Below are 12,727 nucleotides of genomic sequence, written 5' to 3' on the forward strand. Positions count from 1 at the left end.
GGTGACAGTCACACCAGGACACGGCACGAGGGAGACCCCTGCCTTTGGACAGCAGCAGACGCTGGGATCTGCTCCTTCTGGGGCCTTCTGGCTGGGTGGAGAGCCTGGAACGCTGCACATGCACACACCCCGTGACGACTCCCTGGGCTCCCTGCCTCCGGGAGGCATTTACGACGCACCCAGGCTTGGAGGGGGAGGTGTGGGGCTCACGGCTGGGAAGGCCCGCCTCCTTGTGGTGCTCCAGGGGAGCAAGGTCATCCCAAGTCCTGGGCGCGGCAGTGGTTGGGCCAGAGACCCAGGCGAGGTGGGTCACAGCGCCGCACGGCTGACCTCTGCTGGCCCGGCAGGTACCACACGCAGCAGGCAGAGAGCCAGGCGCCGCCTCCTGGATGCGGTTTAATTCCCAAGGTTTCCAGGGATGAGCATACCTTCACACAGAGAGGAAGCACAGGCCAGGCCAGCCAGAATCCTTATTCTGTCGAGGAACAAAGTGCCAGCCTGGTGGCACCAGGAACCAGCACCACCACGGCGCTGCCTGCCCCACCATCCAGACCATCCAGGGCGGGAAGCTGGCCTCCGCTCCCTGCTCAGCCCCAGAACGCATCCCCAAGACCAGAGGCTGCACGCACAGCCTCAGGGAGGCACAGCGGTGGGCCTACGTCTCTCCTCTCTGTGCCTGAAGCTGCGCAGTGGGTTCCGGGTCCGTGCCTTCTGCGGGGCAAAGTCACAGGTTAGCCAGGAAATTGGGTTCAGCGGAGACAGACGGGGAGAGATGGGAGGCGTGGTCCCCGCTAGACAGAGTGGGCAGCAGGGGCAGAGCAGACTCTCATGTGTTCTTGAAGCCGCTGGCAAGCAGCCCAGGGAGTGTCTGCCCCCATGACTAACCCGCAGCCCAAGAGCATGGGCTGAGTTCTCAGGGCCCTTCCCCCACCTCCCAAGGGCAAGGGACACGCACACCCCTAGGACAATGGAACGAGGTAGGAGAGCCCTGCAGCATCACCAAGGACCCAGAAAACTTACCTTGACCTTGGCCTTCTTAGAGGCCAGCTTCTTCCGCTTCTTGGGAGGGTGGACGAGACCACGCAGAGCAGGAGGGACTAAAAGACACATAGACCCCATGGCTGCCACCACCCCTGCACGTAGCCCACCCGCCCACCCACTCCCCCAGTGACCGGTGGGCTGGCTCCAATCTGCCCCTATGTCCAAGGGGCCCAGGAGCCCCCGCTGCCTCCCGCCACGTGCCCAGGGCTGCGAGGGTGGCTGTGTTCTGGGGCGAGATTGCAAAGACACAGGTTAAGTCCCTCCCCGACAGTGTTTGTTTGCTGCGGTAAGAACGTGGCAGAAAGATAAAATCACATGCATTTTTAAGGCAAAAAAAGATACTTCTGAAACAGGAAAAAAGCCCACGTGTAACTTCTTCACACGTGGTCTGTTATTACAAATTCATACCCAAGCAGAGCCCTTCCCCCACATCCTTCCTACACCCACCAGGCCACATGGTCACTGCTGCCACCTGCTGTGATCCTTGGCCTCTGACCTCACCACCACCTGACCTTGGCAGGGCACCCACCCAATCCCCACAGGCCTCCACATCCCACTGCCGCCCTCTCCCACCTCACCTGGCCCCCTAGGCTCCCCGCCACACACTCTTACCAAAGATTTTGCTCCTGTGGGATGCAGGACAGGGTTCCCTCACCCCCTTCTCCCTGTCTCTCCAGGTCAGTCCTTGGGGACCTGGCCCCCACCAGTCCCTCCAGGTCAGTCCTGGGGAACTCGGCCCCCACCAATCCCTCCAGGTCAGTCCTGGGAAACCCTACCACACCAATCTCTCCAGGTCAGTCCTTGGGGAACCTGGCCCCCACCAATCCCTAAAGGTCAGTCCTGGGGAACTCGGCCCCCACCAATCCCTCCAGATCAGTCCTGGGGAATTCGGCCCCCACCAGTCCCTCCAGTCTTTAGAGAACCTGGCCCCCACCAGTCCCTCCAGGTCAGTCCTGGGGAACCTGCTCCACCAGTCTCTGTGGCACCTTCCCGTGTTCTGAATCCTTCTGTGCTGCTGGCCCAAGCCTCTCCTGCACACCCACGGGCTTGAGAGGGCCAACTCTTACTGGCCCTTCCCCCTTAACCTGTCTTCAGCAAGTTCAGCACAAAAACACATGTGCTTATTACCAGAGACACCACACACTGGACACCTTTACCAGGATTACGGCTGCACAAAGAAAACTAGACACTTGGACCACCTGGTTGAATTTTGGCCTTGACTGTACCCCACAAGCTGAACTCATGGTCCGTTCCTGACATAACGGTAACCTGGGCATCTCTGGTCCCCATGAGGCTCAGACAGGCCTGTTCCCCAATCCCCCACCCCCGCTTCACCGCCTGCCATGACCCCCTTCCACACTGGCCCTGCTGCATAACCAGCGGCTGGGATGGTGCTGCTGGGCCTGGGTGCGGCCTCTGCCAGTGCCTGCAGCGTGGGGTCCCTGCCCCCGCCCACACAGGGGTACGCGCTCACCTAGGTAGTCAGGGACATGGCCCAGGTGGGGCTTCACCACAGCAGGGTGCAAAGGCAGATCGTGCCGCAGCAGCTGGAGGTCCCGGGGGTTGTCTTCGAAGTATGTCTGCAGGGGACACGGGCAAACAGCAGGCTCGCTCTTCCTTCTGAGGCCCTCCTGTGAGCAGCTGCGCCCCACGTGCTCCCTGCTCAGAGCCACATGTGTCCCCCACAGAGACCGAGTCCCCCCCCCACTGGCCCTCACCTTGAGCCTCTCTGAATGCAGAAGTTCCTCCTTGATCTCCTTCAACCTTGCCTCTCGGATGGCCTGTTTTGTCACTGAGCGCATGGCGTCCTGGGTGTGCACACCAGAGGTCAGGACAGCGAGGCTGCCCAATCCTCCCTCGTGCCCGGCGTTCAGCAGCAGGGGTCTGACCCAGGTCCCTGAGGAACGGACCCCCCTCCCCCCACCCCACGTTCCACTCACCCTGCAGCGATACCGGAAGGCCTCGATCTCCTCCATGCGGAACTGGTAGGGAAGCAGGACAGGGGCCTCATTCTCTGTGGAGAGAACAGCACAGAGGGTCCCCTGGGCTGAAGGTTCAGGGTGGGTCTACTGGGGGGTCACCTGCTCAGAGCCCCTTGTAACCCCTCCCTGGGGCGAAACAGCCCAGAGCCCAGCCCACTGCTTCCCTGTGACATTCATGTGCAGCGAGAAACCGGAGTCTTGTGGATGGCCCACGACAGCTGCTCCAGGACACTGTGGCTGGGGCAACCCATCATCCCCTGGGTGCCAGACACATCCTCAGCCTCGCAACCTGCCCACCTACCCACTCTCGCCATAAGAGCAGCAAAAGTACGGCAAAGGGCAGCACAGAACACCACCACCTGCAGCCACACTCCGTTCTGAGCAGGAATGGCCACGCTGGGACACTCAGCGTCCGTGACAAACCAGCGTCCCAGCTGAAGAAGCCAGGGCACAACGCACCCCTCGCACGCCTGCCAAGCGGTGCCCCAGCCCATCTTCTGCACGAGCCCACAGGCTTAATGCCACGTGGTGAATGGTGTCTTTCCCGCACCCCCAACACAGGCAGCAATGAGACTCCACAGAAGCCCTGCCCGGACCTCCTTCCAGAACCTCCTGGCTGGAGGGCAGCCCCAGCCACGCCCCTTGCACAGCCTGCCCCTCGGCCTGGAAAGATGCCAGCTACGCTGCTGCAACGTAACCTCGAAGACACAGAGGAGCCCAGACCACGGCTGGGCTACCTGGGGGTCAGGGAAGGACACCCTGCGTAGCCTCCTCTCTCAAAGTCCTCTCCTGGGACACCACCAGCCCCCTCCCTTTTCTCCAAACCCCCTCCCCTCCCTTGGCCCTTCTGCCCCTTGAATCAGACAATAAACGTGACTCTGACCACCTGCCCGACAGCTCTGGACCTCAGCTTAATCATTTGTGGGGGATGCCACCTGCCACCCTGAGTGTGAGAAGGTGGAGCAGGAGGGAGGGGCAGGGCAGGGCAGGGCCGAGCAGAGCAGGGCCGAGCAGGGGTGCTACTGCCCACGCTGGTGTCCCCACTGCCATCCCCACCACTGCGTCTGAGGTGTGGCTGGAGAGGAGGGCTGGGCTCTCACCTCCACAGAGAAGCTCCTCGATCGTGTCCAGGTGCGACTGCTCAGCGGGCAGCACGAAGGTCAAAACCATGCCTGGGTTGTTGGCGCGCGCCGTCCTGCAAGGACACGTGGCCCGGCATCAATCTCCAGCCCGAGGCCCACTGCCTGCCCGCCACGCCCCAGCTCTCCTACCTGCCAGCCCGATGAATGTAGGCTTCAGGGGTAGGGGGCAGATCAAAGTTGAGCACAGCGCACACGTGGTGGAAGTCTATGCCCCGGGCCACGCCGGCCTCTGGATCAGAAGCCCTGTGGGGAGACATCCCAGTGTCAGACTGACCTCCTCCTTCCTCCAGACCAGCGATCTCCAGCCTCTCAAGCCTCTTAATTCACAACATCTCTCAATAAAGCCTGATAAGAAACCGTAAAACCCTAATGGGTTTAAAACCCTAGAATTGGTACTGTTTCAGGACCTGGGGTAGTGGCAGCAGCCAAACCTTTCACCCTGACCTCAGCGCGGGGGGGGGGGGGGGGGGGGGGGGGGGCAGACTCACTGCGTCACAAAGCGATCCGAGAGCCACACCTGGAGTCTGTTAGGCTCACGTTCCCTTGGGGAACCTACTCCTCACCCATCACAGACGCACACCCAGCGCAGGACGGCCCACCAACAAGCCATGTTTGGCCCCTACCGCTGCCCTGGGGCGCATGCAGGTACACCCTTCACCCCTCTTCTGTGGACCCGCAGGCCTGAACACCAGACTCCCTGCAGGGGCTGGGAAGAGAGACCAGCACTCACCTGTCTCCCTTGGGGCCCTTGCCTCGACGCTTGCCCTTAACCGGGGCTCCCAGAACTTCGGTGTCGGTCGCTATGACACAGTCATAGAAGCCTTGGTTGAACTGTGAGATGATGTGGCACCTGTGGCCCGAGGGCAGAGGAAGCGTCGGGCCCAGGAAGCAGCTGGAGTCCCCCTCCCACCCTGACATCATCGTAACCACCACCCTGACACTTTCCTCCTCTCCAACTCTGTTCCTGCTCAACCGTCGTGCCTCAACAGCCTCAGCTGAAGACAAAGCGACGGCAGGAGTTGTGACAGGGAAAGTCAGCGAAGATCAGTCAGGCCCACAGCCAGGCCTCTACTTTGTGCTTAAGAGAAAACGCCAGCCGCGCCCACCCCCACCAACCCCCTCGGGCGCATCTCAGCTGGGGGGTGGCGTGGCCCACCTGGAGCGCAGTGGCAGCTCCCCGTTGAGCACGCAGGCGGGGATGCCAAACTGCTCCAGGAACAGGCGCAGCCTGTAACTCCTCTCCAGCGTGTTGACAAACAGCAGGGACTTGCCCCGGATCAGCGAGAGCTTGAGCAGGGCGTACAGCAGCAGGAACTTGTCCTCCTCGGTCTCACAGACCACCTGAAACTGCTTTAACTGGTCTGGCCCTGGCAGCTGGGACTCCTGCAGCTTGAGAGTAACCTACGGGAAGACAGCCCCGCGGCCCGCAGTCAGGTCAGCTACCGCAAGCTGCTGGCCAACCAGGGCACAAAAGTGTGAGCCAGGGCACCCTGCATCCCCTTCATCTGGGCGCCATGACAATTCAACGCACCCTAACCGTCGTATGGGTGGAGGACACAAGACTACGATGCGCTAGAGGCACGTGACAGAGAAACACAACATGAGGAATGGCCCTCAGGAGGAAAGCCCTACGGCAGTGACCTTTCAGAAGAGTCCAGCTCACGTAAGGTGACAGCTTCGGCCATGCTGCTCAAAGCAGCCTTTCTGACCCTTGGGGGTCCCTGCTCATACCTTGAACCACCCCAGTGGACATCCGCGTGGTTGTCTGTAGCAGACAGCGTGTTAACAACCACCAGCCTCTAGCGCCTCAGAACCAGAGACGCTCACGCCCTAACAACCGTCCCACCCGAGATACCAAAGAGCTCCTTGGAGAAGGGAGTTTCACATCAGCGGCTCCAGCTGGTACTGCAGGGCCCTTACCGGGTTATGCAATACCAGCTCCTTGAGGGCCTGCACGTCCTCGTTGAAAGTAGCTGACATCAGAAAAGCCTGATAAATCCGGGGCAAGTGACTGGAACAAAGCAGAACCTGTCAGACTCCAGCTCCGAGCCACCAAGTGTAGCAGGTGAAGCTCCAGCCCCCTGCTCCAGGCCGTGGAGCCTGTTCCCACCCCACGCATCCTCCTTACCAGAGCAGACTCTTGAGTTCCTCCTCAAAACCAAAGGAGAAGAGAAGGTCAGCCTCGTCCACCACCAGCAGCTCCAGGGAGTCTCGCAGGGTCAAGCTGTCTTGCTGCAAGTGGTTTAAGATGCGAGACGGGGTCCCCACTACTATATCAGGCTTCTCCATCAGCACAGCTCTGCAGGCAGGCAACACCTCAGTATGGGGGAGAAGAATGCAGCTGGGGCCTCACCCCTTCCTGCTCCTCCTCATGACTGCATAACCCCCCCAGGCCCATGCCCTTCATTCCTCCACGGCCCTGATGCTCTCACCTACCTCTGAGAGGCTGAGTCTTCAGCAGCGGAGACATCCGCCACCCGGATGTCCCGAGCGCAGTAGGCGGCCAGCTGCTGAACCATGGACCGGGCCTGCCGCGCCAGCTCCTTGGTGGGCACCAGCACGAGCCCTCTCACAGCCTGCTCTACCGCGGGGCCAGTCTGCAAGAGCACAAACGTCGTACTTCAGCGGGCCAGCCCGCAGCCGCAGAGCCATCGGACGCTTTGCTTTCCTTTCCTCCGTCTCTTCCGGGCAATCTGACCCAACCGTGGGGGCTTCCCCATAACCACCTGGCTGTGTCCTCATCAAGCCCTCGCTCACTTGTATTCTTCTCAGAACGGAATCCTCTTTCCGCAGGCGCCGACCCTCACGAACGGCAACTTACTTTGCGGTTACAAAGTTACTTAAACGCTAGAGGTTCACGTGAGTTAAGCAGAACCGGGAAAGGTACCCGCTCTCCATGGCACAGAGAAGTGAGTGTAATGCAATCTCTACGCAAAGAACAACGCTGGCAGCGCCTGGGCCGGGGCCAGGCAACCTCGGTTGCAGCCCAGTGCGCGGACCAGCACCAGGCTCGCCCCTCCCGCCCCCCGGGCTCCCGCCCCGACCCACCGCCTTCCTGTGGAGCAGCAGCTGCAACATCGGAATGGCGTAAGCGGCCGTCTTCCCCGAGCCCGTGCGCGCCCGAGCTAGGAGGTCCTTCCCCTCCAGGGCCAGCGGGATGGCCTTCTCCTGGATCAGCGTGGGGCGCGACCAGCCCAGGTCGGCGACGGCCTAGGAGACACGAGGCGCGGCTCAGGCGGCGCGCGGCGCTGTGGCCGCCCCCGCCCCGTCGGCCCGGCTCCTCAGCCCTCCCTGGTACCTGCAGGAGCCGGGGGTCCAGACCCATGTGCTCGAAGCCCAGCAGCTCTGGGTCCGCCATGCCGCCTCTCTGCGACGCCAGCGCAAACGCACCTCGGTCGGAGCGCAACTGCGCATGGGCCACACCCCCCGGAAGTGCTGCGGCTGGGCTTCCGGCGTTCCGGCTGGGCTGTGCAGCTGCGGCCGTGCGCAGGGTCCGGGGTCGCAGGCGGAGCCTCATCCTCAGGCCCGGCCGGGCTGGTGTTCCGGCGACGGAGGCGGGGCTGCGTGGACGCCGGTGGGGTTTTCTCGGTGCCCGCCTCCGCCCGCCCACCAAGGGCCCGGACCCGCCTCCTGTCCGCAGTTGTTGCCTGTGGGTCCACCTTCAGTTAGCGCTGCCTCTGTCAGCCTCGCCCTAGGAGTCCCGCCCGCACTGCCTCCACCGGGAGACTAGTGTCGGGGCCTGCCTCTGTGCACCCCCCGCCGGGGAGGGGGCCCCCCGAGGCCGCCCCCGGGCCGCCGCGCTTGAGGCCACCTTCTCGGCACCTGCGGCGTCCGTGGAGTCCAGGCTGCAGTGGGAACCGAGCAGGGGGTGGCGGCTTGCAGAGAAAACAGGTGACCCTGCATGCACCAGCACAAGGGCTCAGGGCCCCGAGGCACTCCATAGGACAGACAGGCTGCAGCACCTAGGCCGTACTGGGATGAGGGCTGGAAAAACGACTAGCATGAGAGAGAGGAAGGTCGGCGGCCTGAAGTTCCCGAATGTGGCTACCCATCAGTTACCTGCACAACGTGGTTAAAAATAAGGATTCTCGGTGGCCACCTGTATTCCCTACTGCTGCTGTAACAAATCAGCAAACAACACAACTATTGTCCTATGGTTCTGTAGTTCACTCTTACGAGGTCTCACCAGGCTGAAATAACTTTGGCAACGCTGCATTTGCTTCTGCAGACTCAAATAATTATTTGCTTTGCCCTGCTTGTCTGGGGGTCCACTTCCTTCATCCTCAGCGCCAGCAATGGAGGGTTGAGTCCTCACGTCTCATGGCTGTCTTTTGCCTCCACTTTCAGTGAACCTTGTGATGCCGCTGGACTCACCCAGATAACCCAAAATAATCTCCCTAGTTAATAGCAACCTTCATTTTCCTTTGCCCAGAGCTGGAGACCAGGCCTCTCCCCCTACCGTTTTTTTGTGGTTAAGGATGTCACACTAAGAAAGGAAGAATTTCAGAATGTAATCAGGGTAGTATTGTGAATAAATCAGATTTCCCTGAATCTAGCCAAACTTGTTTTCTAAAAAAAAACCCCAAAAAACAAAAAACCTTTCATAGACCACAAGGTATGTGAATGTCACACACCAGCACGAAGATCCTCCTCTCCACAGCCACCACTTGCTGGCCCATCATCTTTCATTGACCTGCCCCATCAGTGGTCCATACCCCTTCCTTTCAAAACCTCACAGAAGAAACCCAGAACTCACAGACCTACTGGCATAACCAAGATCCACTTGACTGTGTCTGTAGTGGACAGACTGGAAGCCTGCTCTGGTTCTTAGCTGTAGTCTTCTGCCCTCCCTCAGCCCGGGCTCCAGCAGAACAGCCACAGTCCCGGCCACAGCCCTTAGTCCCCAGGCGCCCCAAGCCAGAGGTCTGCGTGGCTAACAAGTTCCAGGGTCACCTCTTTTTCCCTGTGTTAGTTCTCACCTAAGAAAATTTTAAACTAGGAGCACCTGGGGGGCTCAGTTGGTTGAGCACCTGACTTTGGCTCAGGACATGATCTCGCAGTTTGTGAGTTATAGCCCGACACTGGGCTCGCTGCTGTCAGCCTATCAGTACAGAGCCCGCTTTGGATCCTCTGTCCCTCTCCCTGTTCCACCCCTGCTGGCACTCTCCCCAAAATAAGTAAATATTTTTTTAAAAATTGAAAACTAATTTTAAGTATTCAAAGAAATTTTAGAGAAGTCAGTTACAGTAGTTCACTTACTGGACTGTTACACAACCATCCAGAATCAGAAACAGGAGAAACACTTAATTTTAAATATACTTACACATATTGAATGACAAAGCCTAGAAAACAAACTTGCATGTGTTTTTATGATTAAAAACATGAACACATGTGGAATAGTATGGGATGCAGAGAAAAAGATTTAGTTCTGTGGGTCAAATAATATGTTAAATGAACAAATGCATGTAATAAAACCATGAAAGAAAAAGCCAAGAATGGGCAAGTTTACTACAACAGGGGGACAGTGTACTAAGATCTGTAAAAGATTCCAGGGGCTAAGAAACAGGTAGTTCATCTGCTTGCGCGATTCCCTGCTGATGGGCCTGCGTGGCCGACCTCTGTGAGTGGCTGAGCAACTGCCCTGTCCGTCCCACACCCATGGACACCCATCCAGCCAAACCCCTACAGAATGAGGCCACACTGAAGCCCACTGTGGGACAGCACGGGAGCCAGCAAGGCCAAGGGCCTTTCTTCCACTTCCTTTCGTGCCTCCCCTCTGCTCACCACCTCTTACTTCATTTCAAACACAGCTACTACAACACATTTTATTTCACTGGAAAAATCTGTGTGAAGAACCAAACGTGGCTCCTGCGAAAAAAACATTTACCACAGCTTAAATCAAAGTGAAAAGAAGAGGGTAGGAGGGCCCCGCTGGTGCTAGCTCTGTGACTGCCTCACTCTCAGAGACCCTGCGTGATGGAAATCGCAGGTGCCTCAGGGAAGTCTCTGCCCGGCCGCCTGGGGAGGCCGTGAGAGCACCTATGATGTCTGTGAGCTGCTGCGGCCCTTAAAACTGTTCGGAGAAACAGCGTAGGGGAAGCTGCATGGGTGTTTTCACCTAGTCAAACACAGGCAGGAACACTTCAACTAGGAAGTAAAATATATATAATTTATCAAAAAATAGTTCTAATATATAGAAAATCATTGCAATTCTCTGAGGCCTCTGCCCCTTATTTACATTCACAAAGCCACTGAGCAAACCCAGGACTAACAAGGGAATAGGGAGGCAGGGCCGCCCCTGGCCGGGCGTTTCAGCTGCCTACTGCAGAAATAGAAAGAGAGAAATTAAAGGGGTAGCAGACACTTTTTCACTTGCTCTTTTTGTGCCAGGATGGGGGGGAATCCCTGGATATAAAAGACCCAAGACTAAGTCCCGGGTCAGTTCCGACTCCAAACAGACCCCAAATGGACCTTTGGAAACTCAGACCAACGTCCTGGGTCCTTGAGAACCAGTGTGCACAAGTGGCTGACGTGAATGCTTTGTTGCCATGGAAACAATGTGGCTTGTGGTCTTTTTTCATTTTTTTTCCCTCAAAATCCAGGTGGAGAAGTTATCAGGTGGGGAAAGTACCAAAAATTGATGTGACGGGAGGATCGGACGAAGAGGATACTACACCAGCTTCTTGGCCTCAAAGAAGCTTTTGAGGTGACGCATCTGCCAGATTCCAGTGAGGATGAGGATGACCGTCTGAGCAATTGACCACCACAGGACCCTCTGGTTGGTGCTCTCGCTGGTAAGACGGAAGCGCTCCTCACGATACTGCGCGAGACAACAGAGGTGGGTTAGAGGCACAGGAGAAACGTCGCCAACTATTGTTAGGCTCCTCCCTCCTGCACAGGATTGAACTTCAGGACCAAGTGCCTTTTGAAATACCGCCCCTGATCCCACTGGCAGTGGCCCCAGGGTGGCATGCTGCCCTCCGCAAGCATCCCTGCTGGGCGGGCAACAGCTACTGCTAGACTGGGGACTGTCCTCTCTTCGCTTGGTCTACAAAGCTTGAAGACGGCTATGGAGACCGATACTCCCCCGTGTCAGCTGATCCCCCAAGTAGGAGAGTCCCCAGGCAGAAACTTCAGTAGGCACAGAGGGTACAAAGGTCAGCAGCCATGTCCCAGTACAGTCGCGTGCTTACCCTCTGGTAATCCTGCTCCTTCTGAATCTGCTCCACCTGATCAAGCAGCTGTCGAGCTCGGAGCTGCAGTTCTGTCAGTTTATCCTTGGCGGCAATCTCGGGGTAGTTGTTGGCATGCTCCCCACCCTGGATGTCTAGGTGCACACGCTACAAAGACACGGGGTGAGCGCCCCAGGGTCCTAAGGTCAGAAACCCTCTGAGGTTACAGTGTCTGAGCCCAGGGGGCCTCCGACTCTGTTCCAGGCTACAGAACCTCCTCTGGTCCCTGGCTGTGGGATAGGAGTGCTGCGTCTGTCTTCCTGTGACTGTGTCACAAAGTGTCACAAACAACAATGGTCATGAACTCAAAACTTGACAAAATCAAACTCAAGATTCTGTGGCCAAAGAGAACATTCTCTTACCAGTCTGCCGCCAGCAAAGAGGGACATCCTGGTGGAGTTGGAATGCAGGCAGATCTGGTGGTCACCAGGAGTGTGGGAAGTAAAGGTGAAGCGGCCCTCCGAGCCATACTGCCGGGACAGCACCACCTGCAACAGGACAGAGAGAGCCCCTACCTGTACTGTCACCTGTCCCAGGGCACGCTCACGTCCTCTGAGCTCCGCGCGTCCCATACAGCTCTAGCGAAGGAAGCCCGACGGAGTCTGCAAAGCGCCCCTGCCCCAGCCTGAGCACCGCCAGCGGGGGCCCTACCTTGCCTTCGGGATCCTTCACCTCCACGTGCATGCCCAGGCCCGGGGTCGAGGGCAGAAAGACTTCCTTCTGCTTGTCCCACATCTGGGTGCGGTAGTTCCCTGCGGAGCAGACAGAGCCGTCACGACCCGCCTGCTCCGCGCGACTCCCACGCTCCGCAGGGCGCCGTGACCGCGTCTGGGGGACACGCAGGGCCCTGTCCTCCCTCGCCCCGCCTGACCGATGACCATGGTCTCGTCGGGGATCTCCTCGATGAAGCAGCGCTTCTCGGTCTCGCCGATGTGGAAGTAGAGGCCCCGGGCGCCAGCTGCGCACAGCGCGAGCAGCAGCAGCGCCGGTCGTCCCATCGCCCGCCGCCACCCGCCCTGACACCTGCCAACGAACGCCCTCGGCCCGCCGCGCATGCGCGCGCCTGCGCCCCAGTCCCGGCGCCGCAGCGGGGCCAGACGCAAAGTGCGCTTGCGCTGTGACGCCGGCCCTGCGTCCGTCCGGGTCCGCGGGTCTTCCAGGCCGTGCAGCACGGCCGAAGAGGAGAATGCGCATGCGGGGGACGCCCGGGGCCCCTTCCCGCTTCCCCGGAGTTGTTGCTCTCTTCGACATCTACTTAGCGCGCCCTCCTGTGCGCACGCGCGCTCCTGCGCCCCACTTCCAAGAGACGCTGCGCAGCCGGGGTCGGAGC

The 12,727-nt window shown here is 59.1% G+C and overlaps 2 protein-coding genes across 2 annotated transcripts; both read right to left on the reverse strand.

Moving 5' to 3' along the window:
* Positions 1–370: 370 nt before the first annotated feature.
* Positions 371–9,153, reverse strand: DDX56 (DEAD-box helicase 56). The gene is made up of 14 exons (XM_047096511.1): positions 7,464–9,153; positions 7,214–7,375; positions 6,602–6,762; positions 6,294–6,464; positions 6,086–6,176; positions 5,322–5,566; positions 4,896–5,015; positions 4,295–4,408; positions 4,124–4,218; positions 2,982–3,055; positions 2,760–2,849; positions 2,516–2,621; positions 1,021–1,097; positions 371–711 (listed from the first exon to the last, which is right to left on the reverse strand). Exons 1-14 carry the CDS (start codon positions 7,680–7,682, stop codon positions 634–636), a joined length of 1,803 nt encoding a protein of 600 aa, XP_046952467.1. The 5' UTR covers positions 7,683–9,153; the 3' UTR covers positions 371–633.
* A 357-nt stretch (positions 9,154–9,510) lies between these two features.
* TMED4 (transmembrane p24 trafficking protein 4) lies at positions 9,511–12,452 on the reverse strand. The gene is made up of 5 exons (XM_047096827.1): positions 12,269–12,452; positions 12,049–12,149; positions 11,760–11,885; positions 11,359–11,505; positions 9,511–10,985 (listed from the first exon to the last, which is right to left on the reverse strand). Exons 1-5 carry the CDS (start codon positions 12,450–12,452, stop codon positions 10,836–10,838), a joined length of 708 nt encoding a protein of 235 aa, XP_046952783.1. The 3' UTR covers positions 9,511–10,835.
* Between the last annotated feature and the right edge of the window lie 275 nt (positions 12,453–12,727).

The sequence above is a fragment of the Lynx rufus genome, unplaced genomic scaffold (assembly GCF_022079265.1).
Source record: "Lynx rufus isolate CCGP_SWC_20201006 ecotype Redwood Valley unplaced genomic scaffold, mLynRuf1.p SCAF_4, whole genome shotgun sequence".
Lineage (NCBI taxonomy): Eukaryota > Metazoa > Chordata > Mammalia > Carnivora > Felidae > Lynx > Lynx rufus.

Excerpts from the sequence above, each read along its gene's own strand:
- DDX56 (XM_047096511.1), bottom strand. The coding sequence starts at position 7,682 with ATGAGGCTCCGCCTGCGACCCCGGACCCTGCGCACGGCCGCAGCTGCA. Across the intron at positions 6,465-6,601 it reads GAAGACTCAGCCTCTCAGAG|AGCTGTGCTGATGGAGAAGC; the intron begins GTAGGTGAGAGC and ends GCCTGCCTGCAG. Across the intron at positions 2,622-2,759 it reads TGCATTCAGAGAGGCTCAAG|ACATACTTCGAAGACAACCC; the intron begins GTGAGGGCCAGT and ends TGTCCCCTGCAG.
- TMED4 (XM_047096827.1), bottom strand. The coding sequence starts at position 12,452 with ATGCGCGGCGGGCCGAGGGCGTTCGTTGGCAGGTGTCAGGGCGGGTGG. Across the intron at positions 11,886-12,048 it reads TGAAGGATCCCGAAGGCAAG|GTGGTGCTGTCCCGGCAGTA; the intron begins GTAGGGCCCCCG and ends GTCCTGTTGCAG. Across the intron at positions 11,506-11,759 it reads TCTTTGCTGGCGGCAGACTG|CGTGTGCACCTAGACATCCA; the intron begins GTAAGAGAATGT and ends GTGTCTTTGTAG.